This window comes from Rattus norvegicus, chromosome 3, assembly GCF_021556685.1.
Source record: "Rattus norvegicus strain SHRSP/BbbUtx chromosome 3, alternate assembly SHRSP_T2T, whole genome shotgun sequence".
NCBI lineage: Eukaryota > Metazoa > Chordata > Mammalia > Rodentia > Muridae > Rattus > Rattus norvegicus.
The window spans coordinates 124,072,931-124,087,601 of record NC_141536.1 but is presented as its reverse complement, the minus strand read 5'-3'; the positions used below and the strand labels follow the sequence as shown (position 1 = coordinate 124,087,601).

Sequence of the window (14,671 nt, the reverse complement as noted above, 5' to 3'; positions counted from 1 at the left end):
CTGTGCCTGAGGTTCTCCAGCAAATGATGGGGGATGTAGCCATCAAGGCCAGGTCTTTACATTTGAACTCCAATACTTTTCTTCTGTTCTATTCCTGTTCTATTCTGCACTATGCTTTTCCTAATTAATCTGTAGCATAATTAGTCACTGAGGAGAAATTTCATGCCTCTGAATATAGAAGCAACATTATTCAAAACAAAGACTGAATGGCCAGATATAGTATTTTCTATTACCCTAGCTAGTCACCAGTCTTAAAGTCTTTTAATTCAGGAGCGAGTAGGTTCCCTCCAGGTGACGAAATACAGCGTATCTCGTTTGCAACATGACTGCTTAACATTTGGGAGAATTTTATTTATTATTAAGAAAGAAGAGTAAGACCTCAGATTACTATAATGAATCTTTAAAAATTATCTAAGCTGAAAAATACTTTTCCTAACTTTCTGTGTCTAGAAAAATGAGTCAACAAAAACATCATGTTCATCACTATCACCAGAGTTTTCATCAAGAGCCTTTTAAGGGCAGAAAAGAGGGTGCTGTGGGGAGGGGTGCCATTAAGGGAAACTGCCTACAGCCCGCACTACACCAGTCTGTTCCTGACTATCTGTCGACCATGTGCTGATCCTGACACTGGAGAAAAGTCCTAACTGGAGAAAAGTCTGGCTTTCAGATGGCTAGTACTGTGAGAATGCTTTAGCATTAAACAATAGCCTGGCTTAAGAGGTTTATTCAACTTAGTGCTTAAATCTTGTCTTTTGTCAGGATGTTCCAGTGTTCCTTCTGTTGAGACAATGCTGTAGTATGGATCTATCCTGTGTGGATCACAGCTATTTTTATATGAAAACACCAATGTCTTAGTGACATCAGTGAATATTTCATTCTAGGAGGCAAAAGGAGAAACTGGTCCCTAGAGGGGACTGTTTATGAGATCTAGATGGTGAAGCAAGAGATTGTAGCTCTCCCTTAAACCTAACGAGCACGATTAGCATGATTCTGGTCAACATACAGAATAAAGACCCTACACCTCAAACTAATAAATTATAGAAAAATACTTTTATTGTTGCATGAAATAAAAAATAAAAGCGCCATCCCACCCTAATGCTAGCTATTCTCTGGCCCCAATGGTCTTGCCACCTTCATGGATAGCCCCATGCAGTGACTGCCCAACTCACAGTTCTCCTGCTACAAATTCTGGTCACATTCCCATAACCTGTAATATCAAACTCTAGAGGCATGTAATTTATCCATTAGATTTATATTAGTAAATTCTCAACCCACAAAACTCCTGCACAATGAATTCAAAACTCAATTGATATAAACACAAACTACACACCTGATGGGACTGATGCACCCTACTCATTATTTAATCATATATCTAAGAGATCCCCAATACTTATGGCTCCCAGGACTGTGTGGTTTCAGTTCCTCTTCCTCTCCTATTGGTTCCATCTTGCCTCTTCCTCTTTCCCTTCTTCTCTCTCTCTGTATTCTCTGTACTGGTCTCTAAAATTCTCAGTCTACCTTCCTTTTCCACTGCCCAATCATGGACTCTCGCCTGAACTTGTGCCTGCCCTCACCTGCATATAGACAGCAATCCACATAATATAAAATCATCTCAAGATTTTCCATGGTAGAAGCCATTATGGAAAAGACAGACTCCTCCCACATACCAATGACATATAATAGAGAGACAAGTGATAAGCTCACTAAAAATTATTCTTTATTGTTTGTTTTTCTTTTATCCAGCCACTGCCCCCTCCGTGTCCCCCCTCCCACAGTTCCTCATCCTATTCCCCCTTCCCACTGTCCCCAGACAGGATGCTCCCTCAACATCAGGCCTCCCCACTGCCTGGGGCTTCAAGTCTCTCAAGGCGTGTTCGGTGCATCTTCTCCCGCTGAGGCCAGACCAGGCAGTCCTTTGTTACTTGATAAGAGTATTTTAATAGTAAGTAGAAATATATCATCAATAGAATATCACTAGGAAAGCAGAAATGAATAAACAGGGTCCTAGCTACATTTCCACTGACCTTAGTTAGTTATTAAGGCTGAAGTAATAATAAAGATTAGGTTAGTAGATTATTTTGGGCTGGGAGTCATAGGTAATTTTCACTTTCCTTGGGTATATTTGTGTTTAATCTTTAGATGCAATAAACATCCAGGATTTTGATCACTACCTGCTAAGGAATAACGAAGTTTAGAATATTAGGAAATAGGAACTAGTAAAGACTCTTTCTTCCAAACTCAAGGGCCTTTCCCGAGTGTTGCAGAAATGTCTTACTGCTCCATGTAACTAACATTCATGGGATAATGTGATACCTTCTCTTTCAAATGGCCAGCAGAAGTAGGACTGTGCACAGCTGAGGACTATAGGACCTATGCTAAATATAACTCAACATACAGTAGTTTATTACTTGATACTAATTTTTATGTCAATATTATGTTCACAAATGAGAAGATCGGTTTGTTTGTTCATTGTAAACAATAGCCTACCTTAGGAAATGTATTGAACTTAGTGTTTAAATGTTGATTTCTAGGGCCTCTTAGTAATCCTTCCACATAGTCTGTTTACAGAGCAGACCCTACCCTGGTGCATACGTGCATGCATGCATGAGTGCGTGCTTGCATGTGCATGTATGTGTGTGTGTGTGTGTGTGTGTGTGTGTGTGCGCGCGCACATGTCCACTGTCATGCTCGACACTATTTTCATAGCTAGCCACAACTCAGACGAAGAGCAAGATGGAAACATTCAAAAATCTTAGTGCATGGATCTGTTTTTAGGCAGCACTAACACAATGTGTCATTTTCTAATTTGCAATTGGATCTCAGACTTTGATACATTAAAGCTTTAAAACAAAGAGTGGAGGTCTTAATTCTGGGCTTTTTTCTCTAAATTCACAACTTTTAGTTTGTGGCTGATTTTAAGTGAACATGACAGTCAAAAGTAGTGTCAATCTCCCAGACTATAAGCAGCTAGAGGGGCAGCAGTATTTTCTTATTTTTGTGTCACTGAAACTCAGCAGAGGCCCTGGTATAGAGCCAGCACCCAGAACATTCTGTTCAATGTAATGGTCAGATCGAATGGGAACCATGGTCTCCAGAGACTAGGAGTGGCTGGTAACCAACACACAATCAAACAGTAGCTTTGCAATGACCCTGAAATGTCCCAGATATATATACAGAGGTCCACGGTTATTTACATAACTTCAATAAAGAAATCACAGAAACTAGTAAGTAACTTCAGCGTTCTCCAAACCTCCAGGGCTTTACAACTGAAAAAGGACAGTCTCTACACAGGAGACTTAAGTTTGGGATAGAGAGGGGAGAGAGAGAGAGAGAGAGAGAGAGAGAGAGAGAGAGAGAGAGAGAGAGAGAGAGAGAGAGAGACAGAGACAGAGAGAGAGACACAGAGAGAGAGAGACACAGAGAGAGAGACACAGAGAGAGAGACACAGAGAGAGAGACAGAGAGAGAGACACAGAGAGAGAGCGAGCAGTTTTGTGGACTATCTCCAAGTACAGTAAAATCTGACTTGATGTTCTTTATGCTGCTAAGGGAAAAGTGAAGAGAACAAACAAAGGTAAAAACTGTCAGGAAGACTCTGGCTCCATAGCCAGCAGTAGGTCAAGTCTGAGGCTACAAGAGTTTTGAGATTTCTTATGAGAAACTCTAGTAAGAAAAATACAGTGACTCATTTCATAATAATGCCCTGGCTTCCCAAAGTACACAGCTCAGTTCCCACATCCCAAGCACATGGACACAGAGCAGGGCTATTGCAACAGGAGGGCCTTCCTCTACTGTCTACCACATAGCCAGACAGAGTTGACAAAGTGGGAACAGACTTCTCTGGCATGGTGGTAGAGGGACAGCAAGAACTACTCTCACTGCTCTGCAGAGGAAAGGGATTTTTCTGCCTCTTTTTTGCTGTGTGATCTGGTATATATTCTTCAATATCTTGAAGAACTGGGGTGCTAAATACTGCTGCCTTCCTAGTCTGAAGGCTGAAAGAGTCCCCTGGCAAAGTAGTTTTCAATAGATGCCTTCAGATTTCCTAACAAATTCTCACTGAAGACAAAAGTGAACCAGAGAGCATGGGGAACTTAAGGAGAACTCCCTCATGGCTACAGTGCCATTGAGAGGTTAACGCTGCTCTCGGGTACAAGATCAACCTCTCCCTCCCCATCACTTGTGTGAATGGCAAAACAGTAGATTATATAAACAATTATAAGAAAATAACTCAGTTTATTACCAATATAGCTACATGGGAAGCCAAGTTCCCAAGTCTTGCCTAGTCAGAAATTTCTTAGAATGATAAGCAGGAGAGAACGAGATGGACCCTACATTTCTGTAAACATCAATGTAAAATGGAAAGAAACTCAAACGCTTGGGGAAGAGACTGACCATTAGCTTTGGGTGTTTGAAGTGCATCATGAGAATTAAGGTCTTCTTTCTCTGCCAGGAGGCATCAGGGAGGGTGAGGTTGTTCACTGATCTCTAAACAGCTGGGACAGGTGGGAGGTGCTCGGCTGAGGCTGGCACACATATGGCAATGGAGCTGTGTGGTAGCACTGACTCTTGATTTTGTTGCTGAGAAAGTGTGTATGTGACTCGAAAGGGAGACATCACCAAAAAGAGCCACCAAAACCAACAAAAGAACCATGTGATAAAAATGGCAATTTTATTATGAGCTAACACGGTCAACTTTGATTGTGTACCTACTAAAGATCAGAACATGTTAAAGATAAGGAAACCGAACTCCCCATGTAAAATGCTTGGGTTGGTTAAGTTCTCAATAATCAGGAAGTTCTCCGGATTACAGGATTTATATAACAGCAGCTACAGAAAACTTACATCTGTACAAATACCAGAGCCCCTAAGGGGATAATGTTTCCTTTGTATTCAGATGCTTTAATTCCTCCTTTACAATTTAAGATATTGAGTATTAACATTACACATCAGATATAAGATCTGATTTCTCCTGTCTCCCATCTGCAAGCAATAACATTCTGGTAAAGTTAATAAGTGTTTTTTTTTTTTTAAACCACAGATCAATTCTTTCTTGCTCTGAAAAGTCAGTTAAGAAATATTTATTAAAATATATGCCAATAAAATTAACTTAGTATTTATTAATCAGCTAAGATAATGCAATGGCCTGGAAATATCTCAAAGAATAAATTTTTAATGCTTTTAGCCAAATTTGCTTCACTGATCTTATTTTATGTACACATGCAGAGTGGTTTAATGGGTGAAAAGGAAATAAAAGGCTTATACTGTCTTTTTGAAAGGATTCTCTGCTAAAAACAAAGGAACTAAACACAACTATGAGTTTTCGGCTCTTTACTTCTTCTGGTCTCCACTGTCTCAGAGGCTCCAAAACACTTTTCCTATGTATTTACTTAAGATGAGATAAGAAACTGATTTTCTATTATGTGAGCCAAATTTCAAATTTCATATGGGTTAAAAAATAATAAACAACAGAGATAATCTAATATCCCCATAAATTATTTTAGAAGCATAATAATCATGTCATACTTTATGGCTGGGTTAATGTCGTCTACATATTTTTTTTTCCTGTTCGTTGAAGGTTCAAGCTGCAGACCTAACATTTTTTTAAGGGTAAGTTAAATAGACTGAAGTGTGATTGAAGCAAGACACATATACAAATAATAAGGACACTGTTAAGAGTACATGTTAAGCTTAAAAGACACAGATTTGTAAGCTACATTTTGAGTAGGTTTTCTACAGTTATTTGTCTGAATAGAGAATTCCAGTAAAACAGAACAAGGCCCTGATAGAACTCAAGCCTCGCATGAGAAAAGAGAGCAAGAGAAAATGAACTCTACTAGCTAGGAAATAATACACTGGGGAGAAACACTAGTTCTCAGGAAAAACATCACAGATTCACCATGGAATACAACCCAGAAGCCACTGACCCCAGCGGAAACTTCTAGTGGAAGCACAGATTTTCACTTCTCTTCATTTACAATCACAAACACCATCAAGGTTTCCCTGAAGTGTTGATGTGTCATTTAAAGTTGAAAGTGATAAGCTACTTCTTATCAAACTAAATATTGAAGGTTTTGGAATGGAAAGAAACAAAAACCTAACACATTAATTAATCAACTCATTAACTGATCAATGTTAGCATGCAAAATGGGAGGCAAAGCATCTCTTGTCTCTTAAAACATGCTGAACTGCTGATAATAAAAGACACCCCCCCACACATTCATAAACACACACACACACACACACACACACACACACACACACACACACACACACACACACCCCACACTCTACAACTACTACCACTATCATCACTACCACCACCATGGTCACTCAGCACTAAGCAGATTCTCTAACTTAAAAAAAATTTTTTTTATACGTACCGACTTTTCATTCTGGTTTGCCCAAGTATCATGACCAAATGCAAGCTGACTAACACACACCACAAAGCTCTCAGGAAATATACGAAGTTCTGTACAAAACAAAGAAGACCAAATTACTAAAAGCATCAACACCATCAAAAAAGAAATTATTGTTGACTTTTTGTTATGGCAATATATATAGCACATGCATGTGACTGGGGACTGCTTTCCTTTCTTCTCTCTATAAGAATTCGACCACTTAGGCAGAGTGAGTTCTAGGAATAGCCAAGAGGTTGCAAACTGGTCTACCCCAGGTTCTGAATTATTTTAGCACACGGAACATCCAGGTAGGCTATTTTAATTGTTCTCTGTGCTAGCATGCCCTTTTCTGTTTAGAGTTCCCATTTGGGGAGAAATATCAATGTATTCTAACTAGCACATAGACTTAAAGAAAAAAGAGGAAGAATGTGAGATATAAATCTAAAAATGTGACCCATTCATGTATTCATTGTCTTCCTAGCTCTTAGAAAGAGCTAAAGGGCCAATTTTGCACCAGAGAGCAAGCTTCTAAGCTGAAGTGGGATTCAAAAGCAATTGTTTCTCTTAGGAACTGGGCAGTCAATTAAGACAAAGTTAAGTTTGGAACAGTAGACATGGCATTAGACCTTAGCCACTGCAACCCACCTCTGCAGAGTCTGACAGCAAAGCCACTGACTTCCATGTAGGAACACAGAATGGAATACAGAAAAAGGACCCTTTAGTCACTGATGGGAATACAACATTGGCAGTACAACATCTCTCCTTTCATCTGCCTTCTCTGTCCACTTACCAAACACCATCCAACTGTGGGACCATGGCTAGAGTGATGTGTAACAGATAAACAGTACCAATCTCCACTGAATGGGTAGGATTCTTCATCTCTTGGTACTTGCTGCATTGCCTGAATCTTTTTTATATCATAAACATATATTGCTACAAAATGGATCATGGTTCTAAAATAGAAAGATTCCCTCTCAGATGTGAGCATGTTTTTTAGACAGAGGTATAAATCAGGTAAGTGAACCGTTTCAATATACGGCACATGGGAGACGGAGTGAGACAGTAACACAGCTCCATTTGGTTCAACTGTTAGTTAAACACAAGAGTGTTAATTACACAAACACACAATATGAACACAGGTAACACCTTCTTACCACCTGGCTAGTTCAGAGTGTACCAAAAGACATAAAGGAGCTGATGTTCCTGGAGTGGCTCACTGCTGTTCTAAAGCATGCACCTCATAACAACAGGCCAGATGTACTAAGGAAAAGCTCCACTCATCTGTCTCACTTGGCCCCCACTACCTAACATGGATGCCCTTCATGACTTCAGCCAACTTGTTGCTTTGGTTACAAGTCCACCGGAACCTCCCATAAAGGTTTCCTTGCAGGTGAAGTCGTGGGTGTATCTAAAGTGTGACCCTACACAGTTATTCCATCTGGATGGGGCCTCTGATGGCTTTTGAAGCTCTAAGAACAAAATTATAAAAACAGTTAATATTTATGTATTAGTTTTTGAAATAAATGATTGGGATTAAGTGGTAAGCATCCCCTGTCCTACTTTTTGGAGAAAAAAAAAAGCCGTAGAACTCAATTATTACTCCATATATTTTATGTTTCTATTTTCTTCTCAAAAATAAGAGTGATAGATTATGAATACTTTGATAGTCAAATCGATTTAAAAGTTTGTTTTTTATCACTTTACTTGATTATGTAATAATTGATTTATGTTACTTTAATATTTAAATAAAGATTTAAATACCACTAGTCCCCACCAGAATGTAAAACTAGATTGCATTATAACAGATAAAAGGTTAGCTTCTTGAGTAAGTGAGGTAAACAAATGGAAGACCCCATTAAGTGGCTAACATGGGAGCTGGAGAGATGGCTGTGTGGTTAAGAGTACTGGCTGTTCTTCCAGAGGACCTAGGTTTGATTCCTAGCACCCAGCATGGTGACTCAAGACCACCTTTAACTCCACTTCCAGGAGATCCATCACCATCTTCTAGTCTCCAAGAGCACCAAGCACAAATGTACCACACAAACATACATCCATGAAGGCAGAACTCATATACAGAAGAGAAAAATAATCTATTTTTCTTTAAAAAGATGGTAATATATTTGATCAACACTTAAGAGTCAAAAAAGTACAGATAACCATGAATATTCTGTGAACAAACTTCCATAAAGGCAGTTTTCTAAGGTTCTTGTCTATTCAGAAAGACTGGACATTATCTCCTTACTTCACTGTGGTGGATTGGACATGACATCACTTTCCGTATCATGACTAGTGCAGGTGAGAGTTGGGAACTAGACTCATTAAATACTTATGGACAGTATGTTGGCGCTGGACTAGGAAAATGCTTTCTTGTAATTCATTTGCCCCTTTCCAAGGGCTCTGGGGTACCCTGACAAAATGACTCACAGGTCACCTGTTCACTGAGTCACTCTGAAATGTCACGAAAATGCTCTGATTCACAACGAAAGTGCACTGCGGTCCAGCATTCCGTTCTCCATGCGTAGTAAGCATAATGAATGGAACAAGAGGGATCATTGCTCTTTGAGATACTATATGATGTAGTTACAGAAGCAAATAGGAGTATTTGTTCTCCAATTTTCAACTTTCTCCTGGGCAACTTGATTGTGAAAATGCCAGATCTACAAAATCAGATTCATACCTGTATTCCGGGAGCTCTGGATACAGCGAAGGTGTATCCCTCTCCTGATGAAATAAGCTGTGATCTGAAAGCCATAGCCTGCAAAATGAAAGTGATATCATTAGATTATAAATATGACTGCCTAGTGACCCCTGCCCAATGCCCACCATACAGTATGTACTCAATAATTAACAAGTAAAAGAATAAAGGAACCAACAGAGACTTCATATGAGTGGAGAGCACAATGCGATCATACTGGCTCTTCTAAGAGGCCTAAGTCTGTGAAGTGGCCCTGTCACTTCATCTGTAAACAGGACAAATGAGGAGGTTTAACATTTCTGAAAATTGATGCGGAGACCTGATGATAGAACTACAAATAAGCACATCTATTTTGAAAGAGTAGTCAATGCTAAAGCTAAACTTACATACATGTGTGTACTTCTATAATAGCAAGCATTCTTCACAATGGGCACAAACTGGAGTGAAGACCCATCAAGAGTCGAATGTTTTTAAATCATATATTGTGAAACACTGTGCTTCCCTGAAAAACGCACGGGCTATAGCTGCTGCATAAACTCTACCCAAACAGTGAATCCCATCTGTGAAGATGGAGACACTGCCATTGACTCTTCAGGTCTAACTGAACTTTAGGCAATCCATAGAAAGCATTCACCTGCCTTTCCCCTCCTTTCTTTTGTGCCTCTCCAGTTTCCGCTGGACTTTTCCTGAGAAGGTCAAGTAACTGTGCTTCTAGTTACCATGGAGAGATGGGGTGACAGTTTTCCAGAACTGAGACAACTCAGAAAGGTGCTAAGTCTTCAAGACCCAGAGACTGAGAACCATCAGAGCACCCACAGGGAAATCAAATCCTTGCTATTTTAACTCCATGACGAAGATTGCTCTAAACCATGTACATAGTTAAAACACAACCAAGACAATTTCCTCTTTTATATTTACTAGCCTTGCTACCACCCTGCAAACAGACTCAGGACATAGGAGAGCACAGACATGATGCACTGTCTGAACATGCAATGCAATGGCTTTGACAGCACAATTCCTTTAGATAACCAAATACAGTTTTCCAGTACAGTTAAAAACCAGATTGTATTTCAGTCTCATTGCTTGCTTCTGCTAAGTTTTTAAAAATACACACAAAGTTGTTATTTCTCTGAGGGCTTTAAACAAGTGTTTTGTTCTTCAGGTCACTGAGAAAACGAAATCGCCGCATCTGTTTACTTGACACCCTGTTAGGGGAGGAACAGTTCTAGAAGAGGAATTTGTGGACATTTGGAACTCAAGAACACATCAAAATACAGAAGTGAATTTTCACATAATTATTTATCAGTTTTACAAAGGACTAAAGAAGTAAGAGAATGCACAATAGTCTTTGCTGGTCTGTAGGTTTAAATTCTTCCTGACAAAATGTCAGCAGCAGAAAGTTATAATCAGGAGGTAGCTAAAGGGAAAGCTGGAAGATCTGAAAGATACACCTACCTAATGAAGAAACTCTCCACCAAAAAGTCCTAGCCAGTAAACAAACCTATGCAATAAAAATTCAATGCAATGCCTCCTCCTATTTAAAAATAAAAAGTATATCCTAAGCAGCTTGTTAGTGAAAGCACTAGGACAGAACCTGGTCCTATGTCCCCTGAGACAGAACTATGTACAAGAATCACTCCTCAAATGGCCAATATTAGTAGCAGTAGTTTTAGTAAATGCAGTCTAGTAGTCCTTCAGGTGAAATGGTAGGTTTACCATGTTAAAAAAAAGATTTGTGTTCTATTGGTTATATGAAACTTCACTGTTTAAAGAGAAACTTAGATACAATGCTACTTGTGTCAGTTCTTGAGGCAAATTACACTTGACATACAAACAGAGAAAATCACTGACAACTGAAACATACTGAGGGGGAATGCTTTGGGAGATACATTCCTTTTCCATAGACGTCAGCCAGAGATAACGACCTCATTCTGAGCTTTGTCCTTAATGCAACTGAGTTTACAAAGTTCACTTGGCTACTGAGGCTTTGTATTTACTTAGGGTTAAGCCAAGGCTCCACCACTCTGTAAATAACATATTTGACAAAGAATCCAGGGGGTCTCTTTCTTCCCCTCCATGCAGTACCATCTGCCAGCTTCCTACACTTAAGTTCTAATGCAGAAAACCAAGTCAGGTTCTCATCCTCTGTCAGAGAAGTTTCTCCTTGCAGCAGGCCACGATTAATACAGAGAGTCAAAACTAGCAGAACTTCCAAGAATAGGGTATGGTAGAGTGTTTGGCCTTACATAGGTCACTGATACTACCCCTTCCAAAGTTTAGGGAATTATGGGAGAGGGAAGGAAAAGACTGGAAGGGATGGAAGAAGGGTGCATGTTTTGCAAAAAGACATCTTCAGGGCATGACCTGACATTATACCCAGGAACATTCACTAGAGCTATGACAACCTGTACAAGATTGAGTCCATCAACATTTTATTATGAAAAGCAAAGGGCACATGAGGCCCCATCCCTTCTTGAAATATAACAATTAATGGTGGGGGACGGCAGTCACTATCTACTGTGGTCCATGCCCCAGTAAATAACCTTCTACCTATGCTCACGCAGCGATCCTAACAAGCTCAGCGGGTAACAGATGAAGAGGAGACATTAAAGGAGGAGGGAGACTTGGGAAGGGTTTCAGCTGGAGAAGGAGTTGGGGGAGATGGAAGTTTGAAAAGGGGTTGTGTTGTTGAAATGACTTAAATTCACTGTAAACATGAATGAAGCTGAGAAAGAGTAAAATATAGGAGACTGAGGACAAGATACATAAATAGGAATCATGTTTTATTTGAAAACCATCTGGCAATTAAAATCACTAGGTACAGGGAAATCACACTGAGTAGAATGTTTTCTCACTAGCTATTGTGACTCCCTTTTACCAAGGAAGAATCAGGAGTGTGTGTGTGTGTGGGGGGCTTTGTAATATAAGTCTCTTTCCATCACAAATCACCAGCTCTATCCATTCCCAGACATAATTTATATTTCTCAATTAACTACTGCCACATAATTGCTAGATACCAGAAAGTGCATCTTTTTTCTCACTTCTAAGCAGCCCCCAAGAACTCCAGTCTCTATCACTTCTGACATCCCATGCTTCTAAATTAAATGATGTTTATTTAATGTTCTTCTCTGATGTTCTCTCTATTCACCTACAAATAGCCTCCAACTCTCCACTGAAGGTTCAAATGTAGACCAGTTACTCTAAACTTTCTACTGGACTCTATCAGTTGCTAACAAAAAGCATACAGATTTTTAAGAAACAACAAAAGTAGTTTGTCTTCTACTGTTCTTCTGTATCTTTAAGAGAAATACAGAGACTTGTCACTGGAGAGTTGACAAGAATGGTTGGTCTCTAGGCGACTTGCTAATATCCTGGCCCCATGGAACTTCTTGAGCTGGGCCACCACAGTTCAAGTTACCTTCAGCACTGTCTGATTTTCTAGTTCAATGTCCCAAAGTCTTTCCATATTCTTCCAACCAATATCGTGGTCAAACCTGTCCCAGCAATATGCCCTCCTTGGTACCAATTTCTTTCTGTTTTAGTGACTGTGAAGAATCATTATGGTCCAGGAAACTCTTATAGAGAAGGCACTTAATTGGGGGCTGGCTTACAGGTTTAGGTCATTACCATCATGGTGGGAAGCATGTCAGCATTCAGGAAGGCATGGTGCTAGGGTTCAGAGCTACATCCTGATAGGCAGGCAGAGAAGGTGGGGGAGGGGCTGAGTAAGCAAGCCTGAGCCTGGGCCTAGCATGGCCTTCATAGCAACAGAAGAGTGACTAAGACACTCAGTTTAAAGGAATGGTTATTTACATTGGTTATTATAATTTATAGTGCCAAGTCACTGGTTGAAAATAGCTTCTTGAATTGCTATAAAACTACTCAGCTTCATTAGTTCTCCAGTGGACTCTCAGCCAAAGCGACTGGAGAATCCCTGCAGCTGCCAAGGGAAGTTGGTAGTGCAGTGCAAACACAGAAGTTCCACCTCAATCAGAGATCATGAAAGGGGGAAGATGGGAGAAATATTCCCATGTGCCCTGCTGAGGGGATGGGCTTGCATGGCAAGTACACACTCCTTCATAGGTTTCTGATGGGCTCCACCCACCCACTGCACGGCTCTCTTCCAGCAAAGCCCCTTCCCAAGGCACAAGGCAAGTTCATGCTCATATCCTTTAAACTTCTCGCACTGAACGACACCTTCATTTGATCAGTGAACCATAAAAACTTCAAATATCCAGAAAAGCAAACCAAGTGCTATGACGTCCCCTAAACTTCACCATCTAGATTCAGTGATGAATAATGACTAATCTTTTATCATATTTCATATACGTATCTTTTAAACTATGTCAAAATAAGTTCGATATCATGAAGACTTACTTTCCTAACATGTGATTATGAGCTCCAAGCAATATAGAGAGTCTGCTTCATTATCAAATACTATGGATCGAGTATCCTGAACCCAAAAATTCAAACTGCCTCAAAATCTGAAAAGCTTTGACCATTGTCGTGATGATCAGAAAGTTCATGTTTTGGACCATCACAGAGTTCTGACTTTTAAATGAGGTATACTCAAATAATGTTTACATAAAAAACAAAATTTTGGAAGCCTGAAACACCTCTAGTAGGACACATTTCAGATAACAAACCCAAACCCGCGATACCACAGCTGAATATGAGATTATTGCTCAGACTGCTACTTAAATTCAATATTCCTCAATGTCCGCAAGTACAGACCACTGAGTTTCCACCAAACTGGGTTCCAAACAAAGATCATTCATTTTTGACAGTTATATTTTCTGATATCTCCTTTAATCTTAAGTAATTTTCCTCCACATCCTCACTTTTAAAACTACAAAGTTACAAACTGCTCTGTCACCATGAACATCTTAAAACATACATTCACTTACTGACTCTTTGAGTGTTGGTGGGTGCCTGCTCATGCTGAGTCAGGAGAAAACCTGAGGGAGTTAGTGTTCTCTTCCACAATGTGACTTACAGGAAATCAAACTTGGTGGCAGGCTTGGTGGCAGCTGCCTTTATCTACTTATTTACTTCAGCCTTTTCTAAGTCATCTTAAGAGAATATTTCTGGATTTGAGCTTCGAAAAAAGTCTCAGTTGCATCCTCCCCTCACCCCAATTTGCATGGTCTTTTAGAATGCTAGAAATTTAAAACTTTTGACTTCTTTACATGTCATAGGGATCTGTGGGTACAAACCAGACTTATACTTGCAGTTCAAAGACTACAAAACAGTGGACTTACTTAAATATTTACTTCTACCAATGATGTCACAGAAATCCATTATACAATTATAGATACCTAACATTTTGGGAAAAGTAAGCTCCCTGAAGCAGTGGGACTATGGTCTCATCTGTACTGGAAGAGACTACTATGTGCTGGTATGAAGTTGAGTGTATGTCAGCACATACAGGAAATGGAATCCAGTGTGAAGGCAGGAGGAAGTGGCTGCATGCCATGTGAAGACTTGGTTACAACTAAGAGAAGAAGAAAAAAAATACTAATGTCTAGCAAGCACTGGTGATATCTTCTGTACTATACTAAATGAGAAACACACAG

General features: G+C 39.7%; 1 protein-coding gene across 13 annotated transcripts in view; it reads right to left on the bottom strand.

Moving 5' to 3' along the window:
- Slx4ip (SLX4 interacting protein) overlaps positions 1–14,671 on the bottom strand; it is a 177,469-nt gene that overhangs the window by 14,921 nt on the left and 147,877 nt on the right. For all 13 annotated transcript variants that reach the window (XM_087653896.1, XM_087653905.1, XM_087653901.1 and 10 more), the window contains 2 exon segments: positions 9,078–9,155; positions 6,383–6,471 (listed from right to left, as the gene is read on the bottom strand). In XM_087653896.1, the coding sequence (XP_087510022.1) occupies positions 6,383–6,471; positions 9,078–9,155 (167 nt within the window).